General features: G+C 39.5%; 1 protein-coding gene across 1 annotated transcript in view; it reads left to right on the plus strand.

Annotated features, from left to right (window-relative positions):
• Positions 1 to 246: 246 nt before the first annotated feature.
• ATP10D (ATPase phospholipid transporting 10D (putative)) overlaps positions 247 to 20,019 on the plus strand; it is a 44,304-nt gene continuing 24,531 nt past the window's right edge. Inside the window, exons 1-8 of the mRNA XM_086612302.1 lie at positions 247 to 515; positions 1,278 to 1,472; positions 8,199 to 8,403; positions 12,420 to 12,505; positions 13,553 to 13,659; positions 14,386 to 14,517; positions 18,367 to 18,494; positions 18,641 to 18,893. Coding sequence (XP_086468428.1) covers positions 247 to 515; positions 1,278 to 1,472; positions 8,199 to 8,403; positions 12,420 to 12,505; positions 13,553 to 13,659; positions 14,386 to 14,517; positions 18,367 to 18,494; positions 18,641 to 18,893 — 1,375 coding nt within the window. The remainder of the gene's footprint in view (positions 516 to 1,277; positions 1,473 to 8,198; positions 8,404 to 12,419; positions 12,506 to 13,552; positions 13,660 to 14,385; positions 14,518 to 18,366; positions 18,495 to 18,640; positions 18,894 to 20,019) is intronic.

Consider the following 20,019-nt stretch of genomic DNA (forward strand, 5'->3'; position numbering starts at 1 on the left):
AATCCTGAAAGGGTAGATGAAATTCACATAAATTCAACCTTTGAAGTAGAGATTCCTAACCTCACCTAACTGTCTGTTTGGTTTTTTTTTTTAATGAGAACATGGAAATTACTTTTTCTTAGGCTTATTTAAAACTGTAACTGTGACTTTTTAGTTGAAAAACCTTTATAGAATTATTAACTTGCTGTATTTTAACATGTTTCTAGATAGAGGACACTCCTTGGATTATAAAGCATTTCAGGTGCAATGGCAGATCCCATCCGCTGGGCCCGATACCGTTGGCAGCGACTGATATCTACAGAGGGCAGAGAAGGTAGCAACAGCAGCAATTCAAGTAACAAGTGCTATCAATCATCAAAAACTATTGGCAAACATAGGATAGTGATACCCTGTTTGGGACATTTTAAGGAAGAGTATGAAAAAGTATCAAAACTCTACATGAACAACAAAATACGGACTACTAAGTATACTTTATTAAATTTTTTACCACGGAATTTATTCGAACAGTTTCACAGGTAATGAACTCCTTTTGATTATGGTAATTCTTCTGAAGTGGAAGCCTTTTATTTAATTGTGTGTGTTACTATATAGATGGGTATTCAAAAACTATTCTTCATCCTGACCTGCCTATCACTTCTGAAAAGATCTGTGTTCTTTGGGCAAAGTCACTTGAGTATCATCAGTGTTGAGCTAATCCTTTTCTCCATAGTTTATGTAATTTCCATTCGTTCTGTTCTTCGGATTATTGAAATACTCCTTGCTCTTGGAGCACTGCCACACAGCAATCTGCAGTAGGATTTTCAGCTCGTTTCCTGCAAATGTATTTCTCTCCTTCCCTCATGTATTTCTCTGTTGCCAATCTTTTTTGTCCACTTTCTGCTTGGAGGACTGCTGGTTTGTAAAGTTGTGCAGGGAGGTTGCAGTTTGGCTCCCTTTTAAAAATATGTCATCTCCCCCAGGAAATGATAAAATTAAGTTTAAAAGACCTAGAAACGTGAAGAGTGCAAGTTCACCAAAGCCTCACTGGGAGACATGCCTGGAGGACAGGTTTGAAAATACAGGAAAATTCTTGGTTTCTGCATCTTCTGATCACGCATATTAAGCAACTGTGCAGTTATCTATTGACTGGAGAGTGAGAACAGAGTTGTGGATACTTAGTTCTTAAATTGCAGTTGGGGTGAAGAAAGGATGAATTACTGCTAACTTAAGTGTCTGTAGGAGAACAAGGATGACCGTCTGCTAGTGCCACTAACTCCTATGTTTTCTCTTTGTTTCAGAGTTGCCAATTTGTATTTCCTGTTTCTAGTTGTCCTAAATTGGGTTCCTCTGGTGGAAGCCTTCCAAAAAGAAATTACAATGCTACCTCTAGTAGCAGTTCTGACAATCATTGCAGTGAAAGATGGTCTGGAAGATTACTCAAAGTACAAAATGGATAAACAAATAAACAACTTACTAACCAAAGTATACAGCAGGTAAGAGACAACAGTCTTGCTGATTTATTGTTATTACTTGATTATGAGTATATGTGAAAAAGTTGTTGATAAATCTTTTGGCTTACTTTCTGGATACTCATAGAATCATAAAATTAAGTTGGAAGGGGTCTCTGGAGGTCATCTAGTCCAACCCCCTGCTCAAAGCAAGTCTAATTAGATCAGGTTGCTCAGGGACTAGTCTAGTTGAGTCTTTATCACCAGTTTTGTTAAGAGGATATCAAATTAGTGTAAAATTTGCCGAAAAAAGATGATTGTTTGCTTGAGGCATGAGTGTTCATGTATGAGTTTGTACTGTATTAACCAAGGTAGTTTGACTAGTTAAGTCTAGCTGTATGTAGCATTTGTTTTGAAAGGTGTATTTTTAATTCCTCTAAAATCACTGTAAGCATTACGAAAATCCAGAGGTCGCTAATTTATCACTATATTGGTAAAGCTCATTAATGATATTGGGATGTGCTCATAATGTAGTAACATTTTCCCGAACAGAATGAGATAGTTTTCTAATTGAGCGCATCACATAGTTTGGTACAAACATTAAGGAGTGCAGTAGTACAGACTGTGGGTGCAGGTCAGGAGTAGAGAGTGCTAGTGGTGAGAGGTTTACTGACAGGCAGTTATTTTGCATGGATAATAAGACAGGAACACAAACTGATCACATTTTAAATTAACTGGCAAAAAACTTCTTTTGGTGCACTTCAGTGCTGGCCACATAATTGTTTTTCGTTTATATCTGTCATAAAAGGATATTCTGAGACTCATTCAAAGCCTGTAAAATACAAGAAGGGTCCACTATATTTCCTTTATCTTTTCTTGCATGCTCTGTGGTCATGCAGAGAAACAAGTAGTTTGAAAAATGTCACTTTTTGTGTGTTGTAGTAGCTGTCACAAACAGCACCTGTAGGAGAGGATTGATTGGCAGTTAGACACTTTAACAAATTTGATAAGGTCCGAGGAGTAACATACAGTAGTTGTTGTGGTGCCAAACCACATTTAAAGCTCCCTCTTTTCATTAAACACACACTTTTTCCTAGTGAAGGCAATACACTGAAAGCAAACTTCTCTAAAATGTTAATGTGCTAGCTGGTTATGCCAAACTCTAAACTCTGCACTGTAGTCATGACCTTAATCAGCCCATGCAGCAAATTTACAACTGATACTACGTAACCATTAAATATACTGTGATATTACTCAGAAGATGGAATCTCAAGCTTTCTGGCATTTGCCATACTCTATTGGTATTGTAAGAGCCAGCTCATAACTATAGAAAAAGTCTGGACTATCATATCACCAAAGGAAAACCGAACAGCTTTTGTTCTGCAAACATGAATATGTATAGCAGCTTTCCCAGAAACATTCCATTCAACCTATAAAAATTTGACCTTGAAAAAAGGAAGTAATTGGGCTATTAGGAAAGATAAATGTTTTCTTTCTTTTTCATGTCTGCAGAGAAGGCTTAGAGGAGATGATGGATTGTTTCTGCTATAAATTGTCATGTACCCTGAAAGAATTCATTGCTAGAAAGCTGAAGCATTCGTTATCCATATTGCTAAAACTCTGCGTTACTTACAATCTCATACCAATGTTAATGAATCAGAATTAATTAATGATCATCTTTTCTGGCTTTATTCCTTCCCTGTCACTAGAAACATGTAATGATTAGTGGCCATGTTCGTAATTTGTAAAAATTCCTTCTTGTGCTTATGAGTATTTAGTTTTTGTTACTTTTTTTTCCTCCTTAGTTTATCATGATTTATTTTGTAGAGTATAATCTGGTTTTCAAAATAAGCCTTGGAGGTGTGGTTCAGGATAATTAAATCTTATTGGTACAAAAATGGTTGTACACTATGTGTGAGCTGATTTTATATTAAACTTCCATTAGTCTCACATTAGGATTCAGAATTTCTTGACTTGTTTAACAAGAATCCCTTGGATTTTTTAACAAGAATCCCAAGAATCATAATGATTCTTCCAGTGCATGCATTTAATCAGGAATAGTGATATCAATTGTAAACATGATGAAGAGCTAGCTAACAATTTCCAGTTATTTTCTTCCTGTATATTTGTTCATCTGGAGAAGTTGTATACATTGTACATGCTGTCTGTGTAATTTTACTTACACATTAGGTACTGATACCTGCATGACTACTGAGACAAGTCCCCAGTATAATGACTCTTCTTGCTATCTCAACATAACTAAGCAGTCGTTGTCACGCTTGCCACCTGTTTGTATCTGAAGATAATTTAGATGAAGCTGTTTCAGGAAGACCAGTGATCCTTGCTTCTTGAACTCTTGCGAGGCTTGCTTTTATACAAAGTTAAGTGTGTGTAATAGAAACTCATTTCACTGTACTCCGTTGTCCACGACAAAATGTGCCAGGGTCAGTGCCTTGATAAATCTATCTGAGCAGCTAGATGCTAGTTTCTGTGCTTTTTTGACAAATCTGATTTCTGCCCCCTCCCCTTATTTGCTTTTGCTTATAGCAAATGTCTGACATCCCTACTTGCAGAGTTTTCGACGTGCTACTTTTTGGAGTTCTGGAGTTTATCCATGTGATAGATCAGAACAATTGTATTCAGACTTAAATACGCAGAGCCTGAAGCTGATTTGTCCAGGAAAGCTTTTTTCTGTCTTGAAAATATGATAAAATAAGATAATGTTGTTGCTGAAAATGTTTGGAGCTTTTTCTGTCTCATCTTTCCTTTGTGGAGTAATAAAACATACCAATAAACAATAAAATGTGCTAATGTGCACTTTAAGTTAGTTAGTAATTGTTGCTGAGATGTTCAATACTTGTCATCAAGTCCTTGTGCCTTTTGAGCAAGTTGTCATTTTAAAGTAGTAGGATCTTATTGAAGTAACCGCGTATTACAAAGTGTAAGGCGCTTCTGTTTGAGCATCTGTTAAAACCGTGTAGTTCGTGTCATTTCAGTAGAACTGTGGTACGGTGATTATGATGGAAAAATCTGTTTATTCCCCCTCTGACCTACTACTAAGGATGGTTAAACTTTTTGTCTTACTTTGTACTGAACTGGATAAAGAGTATGTGCGTGATCCATCTGCTGCAGCAGCAGCAGGATGGATAACTTTGTTGGCCGATACGTTTTTCTTCTCTCTCAAATATATTTCTTTTTCATTCCAAGCCTTACATGTAGATGTGTTATAATTACTGTTCTTTCAAAGGCATGTTTATGGAAATCATTGTGTATATTTGAAATTCAGATATGATTTCATATCCAGTTTTTCTTTATGGAAAGAATAATCCTTTATACAAGATTCTTCTTTACCTTTAGCTTTTCTTTCCTCTCCCAGGCTCCAGCCTGGCAAAAAGAAAATGGGGCTTGTCCAGGTGCATGAAGTAAAAAGAAAGATCGTATACTTTCAGTCCCAAGTTTATTAAATAGGTAGAGATTTAAAATAGAAATATTTGCCGTCTCCTGAGGGTTAATCCCAACACTCCAGCACAGGCAAATAGGTTTTTGTAGTTTTCAGTGAAATACATGGTAGTTAGAAAAAATGTAGGGATGCAAGAGTACCAGTGTTTTTCTCTCTTTTTTTTTTTTTAATCTCTAGTAAATAGTTACTTCAAGGATAAATCAAAAGTTTGCTTCATCACAAAATCTTTAATGTCCAAATATTTCTTGGTTTTGCAAATTCCAGTTCACTTGAAAATTCCCATAGAAGTTAGTGGCAGAAATTGACAACTTTGCAGCTGATATTTTTATCTTGCCACGTTAATGATGCTATTGCTTTCTGTCCTGGGACAGCTTTCTGGCTGGGACAGTTAGTTTTTCTTTTTAGTAGATAGAAGAGCTCTGTGTTTTGGATCTCGGATGAGATTTGTTATGAGAAGAATGTTGGCAGCGCACCGATGTTTATAGTTGGTGCTGAGACATCAAGGACTTTACAGCTTCCTGTGTTTTTGCCAGTGTGCAGGAGCACAACAGGCTGGGGGGGAGCATGGCTGGGAAAAAGGGCCCACAACTTCCCTTATGATTTGGACTTAGATTTTAGGATTGAGGGCCAAATTGGCCAGTGGAGTATTCCATATCATACAGCGTCATGCCCAGTATATAGATGAGTGTTGACTGGGAGGTTGAGAATTTTTTCTTTGCAACTCTCTCAGCGTCTCAGAGTTCTATATCTCTCTCCTCTCTTTTCGGGCCTTTCACTTGTCCGGGATTGTGGTGTTGGGACTTTTCTCTTTTGGGATCGCTTGCTGGGACAGGACAGGCGTTGATCACCAGTGGTGAGCAATTACACAGTGCATCACTTGTTTGTATATATTATTATCATTATATATTCATATATTATTATTTTATCATTATTACTTTTTTATTATTTATTTATTTTTTTTTTCTTGTCTCAACCCACAAGTCTCCTTCTCTTTTCTCCTTTAATTCTTTTCCCCATTCCCTAGGGGTGAGGAAGGATGAGTGAGCAGCTATGTGGCATTTAGATGCTAGCCAGGTTAAACCATGACACTTTCTTTGCTGATGAGCTTACTTTGTCTTGCTTACCTTTCCATATCTATCCTTTCTCTAACTCTTCTAGATACAAGCTGGCCATGGAAGTAATTTTCTCCCACTTCCCTCCTGGGTTCTCAAATCCTTTCCATCCTGTTTGGAGGATGAGCTAAAAGAATGCTGTTGTGGAGTGATCAGGGCATTCTGCTCCAGTTGGTGTTGTACCCTAATTGGACTCACTTTGCCTTCATAGCAGGGTAAATTGGCCTACGTAAAAAGTTTGATGATGTTGTTTTCAATATCTGAAGAGTAATTCTAAACAACAACAAAAAAATCACTAGTTTTCAGCTCACTCAGTCTCCTGAACAGATTTACTTTGTCAGCACATTTGCAGCTATTACAGCTTAAGTCATACCTTCAGTAACTGAGAGTCACATCCTGTTTCAGCAAATGTTCCTTCCCTTTTCCTGTTTTACCTCTATTATTTTAGGTTGTTTTTTGTTAATTTACTTAGAAATTTTTCCTTCCACTCTTTTTTTTTTTTTCCTTTTTTATTTTCAAGGAAATGTATTGGTATGAAAGTTAATTCCTGCAGTGTTGCTTTGAATCCATCCATCTTGTGATAGACGTGGCTGTACCTTTAATTAAATTTTACATGCTTTCCATTGTGCCAGTTTTCCATGTGTTTATAAAACTAATGATGAACAGCTTAAGGAGAAAACAGATGTGGCTTATATTTATTTAATTTTATGTCAGCTTTTGTTGCTTCCTGGTTTTGCTTTGTTTGCAGTTTGAAAGCAGTATAACCACCTCCACCTTATCTTCCACTGGAGAAATTGTTATTGGTACACCAATTAATTGTGTGGGCTTTGTGCCATCTGTTTGTAGACAAGCATTTTCAAAAGGGTACTGTCAGATAATGCAGGTCTGAAAGGTATGGATACAAAGCTTGATACAGGGAATATTTTTCTGATATTTTCTTGTCATTACAAGTATCTGTTTCTATTTGACTATTTATCAGAAGCATTTACTTTCATTAAAGCTGGTAGATAAGTACAGTGGCCATATTGCAAAGATTGTTAGCTTATGTCTGTACTGTAGAAGCTAGGTACGCTTCCTAGCTCCCCAGTGGGAGTGTGCTTCTCAGCCAGCTTAGAATGAGATGCAGGGAAGGAAGCACAACGTGGAAGACAGCCCTGGCACAGCCTAGACTATATCCCAATCTGAATGACTGAGAAATGAAGACTGTAGAGTGTACATGCTCCTCTCTCTAAACATAACTCTAGGGTTAGTCTGTGCAAGGCAGAAGAGCCAGGCAGTCACCAAGGGCCGTAAGAGTTCATACAAAAACGTACTGCATCCAAACCTGTGCAGTGCTTGCAACAGCAGCTGTAGGTGTGTTTCATCACCCGTATCGCAGTAGCCTACTACTGTGTGCCTCTGACAAGCTTATCACGCACTGCTTGTTGCTTGTTACCTTGCATCCTGTTCACCACTCTGTATTGATTGTGCTTGCAATAAACTGCCGTGATTACTTTATCTAATTTATGTCCTCAGCTGAGGACAGAATAGCAGCTATAAATGAAAAATAGAAAACGTTCAGACTTGTGTACATCATGCCTGGATATTTCATATTAATAAAGAATTTCAACTCAATGCTGAAGGGCCTGAGCTTTTATTGACTTCCCTGAGTATTATACAGTGTTGGTACCTTATGTTCAAAATTAATGGAAAAGATATTGTAAAAGCCTGTAAATACAAGTATTTATATTCAGAGCATCAGTGGAGTGGTTGCTGAATATACTTCGCTTTACTGGTAGATGTTAATTATTTTGGGAGACAGACATTTTTGAAAGGCTGTATCAGAAGGGAAGAAGGTTTGCTTTGCTTCGTTGCATAATTGCAAGAAAAAGTGGTGACCCAAAGAGGAATCCAGAAAACACTGTTGGCTTTCTTGGGGTAACGAAAATACAGGAAGCAAGTGGACTGAATTTTAAATAGAGCTAAAACAGTTCTAGGTGGGTACCTGGAATGTAATTCCCAGAAAAACAAGATCTGGACACCAGAGCTCATTCTTTGTAATTATATTCACCTTGAGCTAATAGACTATCTCATCAGAGTTTTTGTAATGACTTGAATGCATAAATTAACTATTAGAGTAATTTTGTAGTTACAGTGTGTTTCTCTGAGCTTTCAGTTTATGCATTTGTAAAAAAAATACTGTTTTTATATGTATTTCAGGAAGGAGAAGAAATACATAGATGAATGCTGGAAAAACGTCAATGTTGGGGACTTCATCCGGCTTTCACGTAATGAAATAATTCCTGCTGACATGGTGCTGTTGTATTCTAGTGACCTGGATGGGATCTGTTACATTGAAACAGCAGGCCTTGATGGAGAAACCAATCTAAAGCAGAGGCAGGTGGTGAAAGGATATTCAGAGCAGGTGATAATTGTGCATTTCTAGTGGTGTAAGAAAGTTGGCATGACAGTCAAGTAAAAAAACACGAACAACCCAGCCCTCTAGATCGCCTAATTCTTGATAGATCGGTAAACCCCATCTGAAAAATAACTAGGGGACATAGTTCTAATTTGTTGCTCGAGTTATTTTGAAGCAAATTTTTGCATGTTTGCTTAACCCAGAGAAGGAAATCTATTTCAAGGAATCTAAGCCAGTAAAAATAACAAATGTCAAGAAGTCTCTTATGGTTTGTATCATGTCGTGGGTGAGAAATTGAAATTTTTTAGAAGGGTTATGTGTTGTGTAAAGATCTAGAGAGAGAAGCAGACACTATCTTCTCTTGCTATTTTTTCATATTGCAAATGTATTTTTAGCTCCAATTCTAGTCCTTCAAGGATTTATAAAACCTTTGAGACTCTTAGAACTTTTCTACAACAAGCCTACTGTGAACAGCATTAACTGAGTCATCGCACCCTTTCAAGACGGAGCATGACTGGGACTCAGAGAATTTATGCATACCAAGTAGTGGTGGGATATCAGTGGATCTATGCTTTTCAGCTGTGGAAGCCACATGGTTAAGGCTTTATAAGTAATTCATAAGGCCTTTTCAGATACTGAAGAGATGACTGCCGTTGTTTTAATACTAGACGAATAAACTTTATTTGGTATTGCATCTAGCAAACAGAACGCTGGAGACTGGCATAGAGAAGACGATATCAAAAGTACAAAGAATCCTGGCATTTCTGCACTCTTCAGCACACCTGATACTGATTTCTGCTGCTGAAATACCATGCTGAAAATGACAGCAGGGAGACTTGGTGCTGTCCGTAAGAGCAGACTATGTAGTCCTCTGGAGATAAAATTACCTGAACTGTCTCTGAATTGTCAGCAGTGGTGAGGAAGTGAGGAGGAGTGCCTTGTTGTGCATTAAGACTCCCCTGTTACTTAGCAAGTATGGTAATACCAAAAGCATGATGCGATATCCAAGAACAAAGCTGTTTCTTGTCCTGTTACAGTGACATGCAATTCTTTTTCTTTTCTTCATTTAATCTTAAAATAATAAGGCAGAAAGGACTGTTTCATCTTTCTGTATGTACATATCATTATGCAAGGCAAAATTCAAATGGTTCTACAGGCTTACCTCATACTGAGGTGTCTCTGACCTCATACAGCTTCTGCTACCAAGGTCTGATTTCAGTCTCACTCAAGAAAGAGACTGTTTCCTCTGTCAAGAGGTGCAAGAAAACTTGCATCAAAATGCTAGGAAGAGTCACACTGTCAAAAAAAGTGACAATTCCATCACCATTCAAGACAGTTCATTTTTCTCCTCAAATGCAAGAAGGAAAAAAAAAAAAAAATCATTGTAGGGTCTTCTTGTCAGGACTGCATGGTGTCTGAATGTAGAGCCATAGTCAGTTTTACAGACCTCTAGAGGTCTGTAAAACCTTTCAGCTAGAGACTTTGTCCTTATAAACTCAAGCTGAATAGGACTCTGGCAGTGCTGTGTAAAAGGCTGACTGCCTGACTTGTCTATTTCTTAAGGTCAGAAGAATAGCAATAAATTGCATCAAATTAAAGAACATCTGAAGACAAGGACCAAAAAGACTTAAGCTGTTTGCGAGGGAGTTATGTCCTGCTGCTTTGTGACTGAGCAAGTAGAAACACAATGAAAAAGTTACCAGTGGGGCACCTGTTCTTGCACTTGGGATTCCTTTAAGAGAAGGCAAGGCAAAATTAAAGCATGAAACAAATTAGAATGGCATAATTTGTTTTTTAAATTCTTAAATGACAACAGGAAAGAAATTGGGAAAATAACTTGAGACTTCTTAGGAAACAGCGGGTAACAAGGCACAGAACACAGTATCTCCAACCAACTTGTCATTCATAGAGGTCTATATTAAACAGCTAGGGACCTCTCCCTGAGGCACTGGAACAGGATGCCCAGAGAAGTTGTAGATGCCCCATCCCTGGAACTGTTCAAGGCCAGGTTGGATGGGGCTTTGAGCAACCTGGTGTAGTGGAGGGTGTCCCTGCCCATGGCAGGGGGTTTGGAGCTTAGATGATCTTTGAGGTCCCTTCCAACCCTAACCATTCTATGATTCCACGATCTAATGAACAAATGTTGCTTCCCATTAAGAAGGGATTAATCCCCTTTTCCTTCTGCACCTCATGGTTAGCCGAACCAAGGACAGGTTCACTGGGGTGAAGAAGCTAATATGCCATTAGCACTAAGTCACTGTGAGCAGTGAATGTTTCCTATTACGTTATAAGAAAGACCACAGGACTGCACTGGTGACTTCCTTCTCAGCCTATGTGATCAATGACTGAATCCAGCCCTAGCTGCAGCATCCTCAAACCTAGAGAAGAGGGAAGAGCTGTCCTTTTCTTCCATGCATCCTGGAAGTGCCCATATCCGAGGCATCTTAGAGCCCGTATCAAGATACCTGCTTTTGGACATAGTTTTTGTCACCTTTGTTTTATACTGGCAGACTATAGACATAACTTCTGTGCCCACTAGAGGTTACACCTCGAGTTTCTGTGGTTGCTGTTTCAAGGTGTATTGCATGGAGCTCCAACTAACACCTTCACTGCCATTACAAATTGTTTGACCGGGTCAAACTTGTCCTTCAAAAATAAGATGCTTTCACCAGAAATACGTATCTGGAAACGTTTAGGCTGTAGAAGAAAAGAATCAACTGCTTTGGCTATTTTACTTCCTTTTGGGGATAGTTCTTACTCTTTGTGCTCTTTTTTATATAATCATTATACAATGCGAAATGCTTGAAAATGTCTCACATTTTACAGAAATGTTGTACTTCCTGTACAAATAAATATGAGAAACATCAGTGGAGAAAGAGGTCTTTCATAATTAGTTAAATTTACAAAGAGACTGAAGGTTATCTATCTGAGGCTGTGTTCATGTTGACTTCAGGTTAGTACAGTGCAGCAAATCAATACAGCAAAATATAGCAAAAAAAATATTTTTAATCAAGCCAACGAGGTATATGTTAATAATATTATGTCTTCTGAGTTTCAAATTCTACTTACAGGATCGTGTTTTAACCTCACATTTGCTATTCTGCCAGTGTGAAGTCACTCAGTTGTGGGAGTGCAGCCTTCTCAGAGACCTGTGATTATGTAGAAGATGTATGCAATTATACCTGTGAATTATAGATATATCCTTGGAGTTTGAAACCTTAAATTGGTCGTTCTTTTTTTTCTAAAGAGCAGAACAAATGACTTTCCAAAGAGTTAGTGGGAGGTACTCAGGTTGGAAACACCTCTGTTTAGTTACTAGAGGCTAGAGGCATACTCATATGCCATTAATTGAAATTAAATTGCAAGTGCAATTGCAGGTAATTCCAAAGATAAAGTCTTTTGGTTTTTTTCTCTTACTTCTTGTCAGGTTTCATCCTTTATTAATAAAGGATATTTGTTTCGCTTGGCTTTTCTCTTCACTGAGGATCTCACCTGCTCTTTATTTGCAACATGTACTTCTGGTCTTTCATAACAGCCCTTTCTTTGCTACTGGTGTGGCTCAAACATCATTAAGAAGTTCTGCCTGCTTTCTTTGCATTAGCACTGGAAACAACAGGCGTTGGGAAGAAATGCTGCTTGCAGAGAAGACAGTGCCTCTTTTTTTTTTTTTGACTCATGCAAAAAAAAGTATGGGAAATCTCTGCTTTTAAGATGTTCTTATTGCATTTTTTTTTCTTCTTCCTCACTCTTCCACCCATTTTCTCCTCTCCTGTGTTCTCAAAATATCAGCAGTTCAACTGATACTTGCCAGAGTTTGATATTTAGTAGGAGGTCGTTCCATGCTGTGTAAGTCTGGTTTACACTGGGTAACAAATTATCAACAACACCAGCAGCTTATAGTTTCAAAGCTAATTTGTTAGATAGTAATATCTGAACCTATGAATTTATGTTATTTTTTTTAAGTTTCATCACATTTTGTCTGAGTTCTCTGTTGTGGGTTTTTTTTTTTTCTATGGCTTTAGGTCTCTGAAATTGATCCAGAAAAATTTTCCAGTAGAATAGAGTGTGAAAGTCCTAACAACGACCTCAGTCGCTTCCGAGGCTTTGTGTAAGTAGGCTTGATGGATCTTTAAACTGTTGTAATTTGCTTTGGTGCTCATGCCAATTTTCAGAGTGCTTGTAACGTTTGCTTTAAAAAATAATGACAATATACATAGAAGTCAGTTTGCACCGCTACATTTCTGAGTGCAGCCCAACAGACAGAACTCCAGAAGGGCAGATTGTGAACTGGGAAAACCCATTAGTGCTTTTTATTTTGTCTTGAATATTTTCGACATCTTCGTTCAGGCTGTTTTGCAATTGTGTATTCCATATTTGAAATAGCTGTTTTAAATCTGCTGTTAGTAACATGTGATATTTACAGTATTTGGTCTGGACCATGGCCTGATTGGATGGGCTGCTCAGAATTGGAAATTGGAAGGACTGGCTTCCTCTCCTACTCTGATTTGTTTTGACCAACGTGCCTATCTGTGTCTTTTCTTCTTATGGGTTTATGATTTTTCTATAGAGAGTAGGAAGACAAAATACTGTTTCATGGGGTGACAGATTTTCAGTTTTTGAGAGTTATAATGTTTACATTCTTCCCTGTGGGCACTGACATATTAGAAATATGAAAAGAAAAATAAATATGTATAAATCTTAGTCTCTGAGGAAACACCTTGACAAACAGTGGGCCTACCTGCACTGGAAGTATACCACAGGAATAACGATGCTCACTGTATATTTAAAATGGGATTTTATATTTTATTCTAATTTTTTCTGATGTTGGCAATCCAAGTACAAGTCATAGACTTTCAGACTTCCAGTGTTCGTCTTGAGCTCTTTTTGATAGTGTTGCCTACTTCTCGTATGCCAGCAGGCAAATGCTAGGCTTGTAAAGACAAGAAAATTTTAATACAGTGCCTACATGCCTAGATTTTTAAAGGTGATCTGCATGCATGTTGCCCAATTCTTTTGAAAAGTCTGATCAGAAATGTCCAAATGGCAGTTAGTGACTACCAGCTTCTTTGGGAAATCTCCTCCCTGATGGTTTTGCAAAGCCTGACTGATAATTGCTGGAGTCCTACAGCTGAAGTAATGTGCTTGTTTTTTTCAGTGAGCATTCAAACAAGGATCGAGTGGGCCTCAGCAAGGAAAACTTACTGCTTCGAGGATGCACAGTAAGAAACACAGAAGCTGTTGTAGGCATAGTGGTATATGCAGGTTAGTGAACCACCCTGGCTTTCACAGACTGCCTTGCAAACAGGATACAAGTTATGTTCCCTAAGAAACAGTATCATGCAAAGGGGAGTTACGAGAGTAAAACCTTGAATCTAACAGAAGACAGCTATAGCTAGAAACATTAAGAAAGCATATCTGGATTAGGTTTGTTTCTGTTTTAACAATGTAAAGAACTGATGTGTCTAATTATTCATGGGAGGTCAACTGTGTTCTGTGTGAACAGGTCCTCAACTATTAATTGAGATGGTAAACCCAGATTTTGAAATGGACATGGAGATGTGTGGCTTGCTTAGGATTTTTTTCTGGTCCAAGACTGGAGCTAGTACTGTTCTTCAGTGTTCTGTATCAAAGGGCAGAGGTTTTTAAACTAATCAATATGATGTATCCAGCCAGAGAGTTGTAATGCAGGTGCAGGATTTTGTAGAAAATACTAGAAATAATATACAAAACGTCAGGAATTAAATTGTTTCTATAGGAAGGAATACGATAGACTATGTTAATGTGTACATGACAGATTCTGGTTTAGTTTATTCAGTTTTCTTTAGGACAGAATTCATATACTGCAGGAGCAGTTAGTTTGCTCAAATTTACAATCTCTTCAAATATTAGTTAACAGAAATGTCACATTTCCCAGAGCTTTGGAAATATAAATTACTTATGGTTCTGATACGTGCTATTAGAGAATTTCAACCTATGTTGTGGTTATAGGTCATGAAACCAAAGCCATGCTGAATAACAGCGGTCCTCATTGCAAGCGCAGTAAATTGGAAAGAAAAGTGAACACTGATATTCTTTGGTGTGTTTTGCTTCTAATTTTGATGTGTTTAACTGGTGCAATAGGTAAGTGAGAATCATCAGACTTCTACTGTTTTCCTCTGTCAGCCTACAATGCTTAGTGTTCTATTTTGGGGCTGATTCATTTTAACAGCCCATCTTGGAAAGTGCCTTTATCCAGGTGCAATTCCCTAGTGGTTGGGGATGCTGCCAGGTTTTAGTTCGTGTTGTCATGTTTAATCTGGAGTGTGGTCAAGAAGTATGTTCCTGGTGCGAGTTCTTTGGTCTGGAACCTGTTTGTCCATTTCATTTCTCTTTTCTCTCACTAATTGCTCTGCAAAACTCCTACTTTCCCTTAGGATTTTTTGGGTAACATGAGATGCATGTACAGTGTCGCAGACCGCTGGTCTCACGTTCTTCAGGAATCACAACCCAGAAGGTTGTTGTGATTCCCCTCGTATATCAGAAGGTCTTACTTTGCTCCAAAGGTCTATACCGCAATCAAAGGCTTCAAACAGAGAGCTTCAAGACACTGCTCTCCAGGGGCTCCTACCACTCCAGTCTCCAGTAGGGAACTGCCCCACTCCCTCTTGGGAGTGCCCCGCCTTTAACCATCCATGAGTCACATGGTCTCCGGCTGACCAACGTGACTCACAGCACCTGTCCTGACGAGGCACAGGTGCTTTCTATTGTAGTAGCCCATGTAGCAGCCAGAAAACTTCCGCAACAATTCCCCCTCTTTTTTTGAAAAAACATCTAATGACCTTTAGGGGTTCTTAACGTTCCGATCCCATGTACAGCCACTGTGTTGGATACCTTTAAGACTAGGATCATGAGGAAGTGATTCTTATATTTTTTTATCATACCAAGTCGGCAGTGGATATATCCATTGTTCTGATGATGTTGGATACATCCACCCTGGCTGTTCTGGCTGCTTTTCCTGATGGTTAACCTGCGGTTGCCGTAACATTCCTTCAAAGGGTTATCGTAACATTCCCTCAGGGCTCTTTTCTGGACTGGCCTGCGGCTCCCGTATTGCTCCCGCAAAGAGCTTGCTAGGGCTGTATGTCACATATTTCTTAGTTCTTCTTTTGTCATTTTTTGACCGGCCGTTGGTGTAAATCCTTGATCTACAGTTTTTTGCAAAATGGCCCATCTTTTCACATTTATAACACTTCTGTTTCTTATTATATGAGGCCATCAAGGTGGTGGCTAGTACAGTCATTTCATGCTCTACAGACCCGACCTTAGCACACGCAATGACCATTTCCTCTAAAGAGGGGTCCCCTGGCAGTACTTCAATAACTCTTCGGCAATCAGTGTTGGCATTATCCCTTGCCAGTTGTTTTGTCAATAGGGCCCGTAGATTGCTGTCATATATTTGTTTTTCTATTGCCCCTTGTAATCGCTCTACAAATTGTAGAAAAGGCTCCTTGACCCCTTGTTTGATCGTGGAGTACCTCGCTTGGGGCTCCGCCATTTCTGTGGTGCGCATGAGGGCCTGCATCCCTATTTGTTTGACCTGCTCAAGAATTTGGGGATGCCATTGGGCTTGTATTGCCGGATTGCTAAATACTTGACCCGTTCCCATCAGGACATCTGTACCAACGGCATAGCATGGGTCGCCTTGAGGTAATTGTATATTGTGTAGTGCCTGACGATCGGCCAACTGCCTCCAAGTGCTCATAAAAATGGAGCGTTGAACTGGCTGGAACATAACCTGAGCCAGATGTTGAAAGTCATACGGTACCAATATCTCTAGGTTTAGCAATCGCAATAATTGTGTCACTGCTGGGGAATTTGGCCCATATTGTGCTACTGCCTTTTGTATATCCTGTATGACTTTCCATGACCAGCCCAAGTGTTGATTGGGCTGGTTAGAACCCGGGAGGGCCAGTTCCACAGGGAATACACTCGGCTTTCCCCCCATTTCCATCATGGATAATTTTTTATTACTGACTGGTAACCCCAAGACTTGAACCAAGTCCCAGTCCCCAGCCTCTATTGCTTTCATTTTTACCTCGTTCCAGAAACAGACTGGGTCACGAGGTTGAACTGTCGCTGTAGGGGTTCCCAAGGGGTCTGGTTCCAATAAACAGACAGATTCTAGCAACTTTTCCCTTGGTGAAGAAACCGGTGGTAACTCCCCAGCTGAGCTGTCACTTGCTTTGGAAGTTTCTCCTAAAATCTCTTTTGCTGCAGGGGGGGTCATGGCCTGCTGCAATATCTCCACTACAGCTGCTAACTGCTGGGATACTCCTTGCAGCATTGTCACGGCCTGGCGCACTAGTGCTGGCTGCATGGCTCGTACCTGTGTCATATATGTTGCTGGATATGAAGTTGCCGGGGGTGGGGCCATTAGATCAAGCGGCGGAGCCGTAGGCGTGACACATCCTGAGGAGGAAGGGGGGGCTGCTGGGGCAAAGGGTGGGGGGCGCTCCAATATCTCCTGCAGGGTGGGGCAGAGTCCCTGCATAGTCCCCGCAACTTTATTGATCTCCGTGAACAGCGAGGATACATCTAATTCGCTGTCCACACTGTCTGGGGCCAGTCCTCCTTCAGACAGTTCATTGTTTCCTTCATACCCTTCACTTGCTGATGCATAGTCTGTTAATTCATCTTCCTCCTTTTCTGCCACCCCCTTTTGAATTATATTATCTAGGGCCCTCCACGTACACAGCAGGTCAGTATCAGTTAAGTCCTTTTTTCCAAGGACTACTTCACAAAGTAGCTTATATCCCAACCTTTTCAAAGTTCTAGGTTAAAGGTGAAAGTAAGGCTAACCAGGTCTTCGTGTCCCGCTGCCCAGTTAAGTAAATTATATAAATCTTCATTACTTATATTGGCCCCCGCAGCCATTCCCGCAGATTTAAGGAAAGTGAAGGTCTGATTTTCCTTTACAAAGTTTTGTCCCATTTTCCGTTCCCAGCAGCTCACCTCATTCCAGATGTCTAAGTCGAAGCTGATCAATTCGCAGCTCTCCTGCTGCTTTCGAGCTTCACTGGGCTCTACCACACTTCATTCTGCAGTCCAAGTAGTTCCCGTTCCAACAAATCACATCGGGGTCACCAATTGTCGCAGACCACTGGTCTCATGTTCTTCAGGAATCACAACCCAGAAGGTTGTTGTGATTCCCCTCGTATATCAGAAGGTCTTACTTTGCTCCAAAGGTCTATACCGCAATCAAAGGCTTCAAACAGAGAGCTTCAAGACACTGCTCTCCAGGGGCTCCTACCACTCCAGTCTCCAGGAGGGAACTGCCCCCCTCCCTCTTGGGAGTGCCCCGCCTTTAACCATCCATGAGTCACGTGGTCTTCGGCTGACCAACGTGACTCACAGCACCTGTCCTGACGAGGCACAGGTGCTTTCTATTGTAGTAGCCCATGTAGCAGCCAGAAAACTTCCGCAACAGTACAGCATTGTGGGGAGGGGCCTAGTGTGACCAGAGTTGTAAGGACTTGATATTTTAGGGATTGATTAAATAGTGAGCTTGAGTAAATCTAACCAGACTAGCTTTTATGGCAAATCAAAAGGTGTTTAAAACATGTTTAAAAAAATGTCTTCTGACTACATTTAATAATGATGACATGATGTTCACAGCTTAACTAAAAACTGGACAAGCAAGGATAATACAATTTATTGCCAGAGGTTTTCTAGGGAAAAACAAAAAGGGTTGTCAAGTGTAGTTAGTATTCCTTTAGTTCTATGATATGCTGTTGATAGAAATGCATGTAAGGTATTTATTCTTCTGTGCATTGATACTTAATTAATTTTAATAGGGTTCTTGTTGAGCAAAAATTGAGATAAAATGGTAGTTTAAAAGCTTAGAAAGAACTGCAGAGTATAACAGTTAACACCATGACCATGAACTGTTTACATACGACTGACTCACTTTTCCTTGTTCTTGTTTTCAAGGCCATGGAATTTGGTTAAGTAGGTATTCAGAAATACCTTTTTTTAACATCCCTGAGCCAGATGGGAAATCGATTTCTCCAGCATTAGCAGGGTTCAATATGTTCTGGACGATGATCATTTTATTACAGGTAACTTTGATCTGCTTTGAACATGGGTCATATTCTGATCTTATTTATATCCTTGAAGTAACTCTTCGGCTTCGGTAGAGCTACTTCATGTTTGTAACTGGCCAAAGAGTTTGGTTTTGTTTAATCACCATGTTTTATTTTGGTAGGTCTTGATCCCAATTTCTCTCTATGTTTCAATTGAAATTGTCAAATTGGGACAAATTTATTTAATACAGAATGACATTGATTTTTACCATGAGAAAACAGACTCAACAATTCAGTGTCGAGCACTGAATATTGCTGAAGACCTTGGCCAGATTCAGTATATCTTCTCTGACAAGACTGGAACCCTCACTGAAAATAAGATGGTTTTTCGGAGATGCAGCATTGCAGGACAGGAGTATTGCCATGAGGAAAATGGTAAGACACTAAACCTGTGTTCAGAGTGGGTCGTTTTTCTCTTCTCAGAGAAGCTGAAAGTTTTGATAGGAGTCCAGTGGACTTCATGAGGTTCCTGTGGCAATACACGCTCACAGGAGGTATGAATTCAGACTGATCCTACTAATAGCCATGCATCTTTCTCCATCATTTGCATCCCTTCATAACATCTCTTAGCTTCCCTTCAGTGTGTTGAGACTTGAAGGCTGTATGTAAGGTGCTGCTTTGCAGCTAGTTTAAGTTCCAACATATTTGATACCACAAACGAAATAATCTTTACTTGCTCTGGAAGAAGTCATGCCTGCTGTATTTGACTTCTCTCCTTGCAGTATTCAGAACCTAGAACGTTGGAAATTGCCTATCTAGTCTGTCTTCTTTTTTTTTTTCTTCAACTAGAGTGCCAGTGCTTACCTGGCATTTTAGGGTTCAAGCATCCTGTTGACTGCCGTAGCAGTGTACCATCTTTATGTAGTGTATCTTAAGGCTTCGATTTGATGTACTGTTGCCCTTGAGGATACAGTAACCCAAATAAAATACATGCTAAAGTCAGAGTTTTAACAGTAATGTTAAGGTACAAGTCAAGCAGATGTGTGTACATATGTGTTAAGGCTGCAAAGATAAGTACCTCCATCAAAAATAATGACTGCTGTATTCTTACTTATATCTTACACACCTCTTTATTGTCAGCCAAAAACTCAACAAGCAGTGTTACTGGATAGTTGCTGCCTCATTGTCTAATAGTGTGGCATCTTTCAATACACATTGCATGAGAGCATACCTGAAGCTTTCTGGGGTCCAGGAGAAGATACAGCTCCAGAACACAAGAGAAAATTGGGCAGTGACATTAAGTCTTTGATGCAATTAGCTGTTAATTAGATAAAACTACAAAGTTTTATTGTCGTTGCTGCATGTAAGTACTAGTGACTGCAGACATTTGCTATTTTGCTGGGGAACAAGGCAAGTATTCCATATGAGGTCAGAGGTGAGGTGCTGACAGGTGCACACATGAAGCACAGCTGTGTATTAAACCCCCTCTTTGTGGTTTTGATGGATTTGCTGCCAGATAGAACAGCTCACAACTGCGAGCAAAAGGCACACCCTGCTGGCC

Source organism: Tauraco erythrolophus, chromosome 5 (genome assembly GCF_009769465.1).
Source record: "Tauraco erythrolophus isolate bTauEry1 chromosome 5, bTauEry1.pri, whole genome shotgun sequence".
NCBI classification, from domain to species: domain Eukaryota; kingdom Metazoa; phylum Chordata; class Aves; order Musophagiformes; family Musophagidae; genus Tauraco; species Tauraco erythrolophus.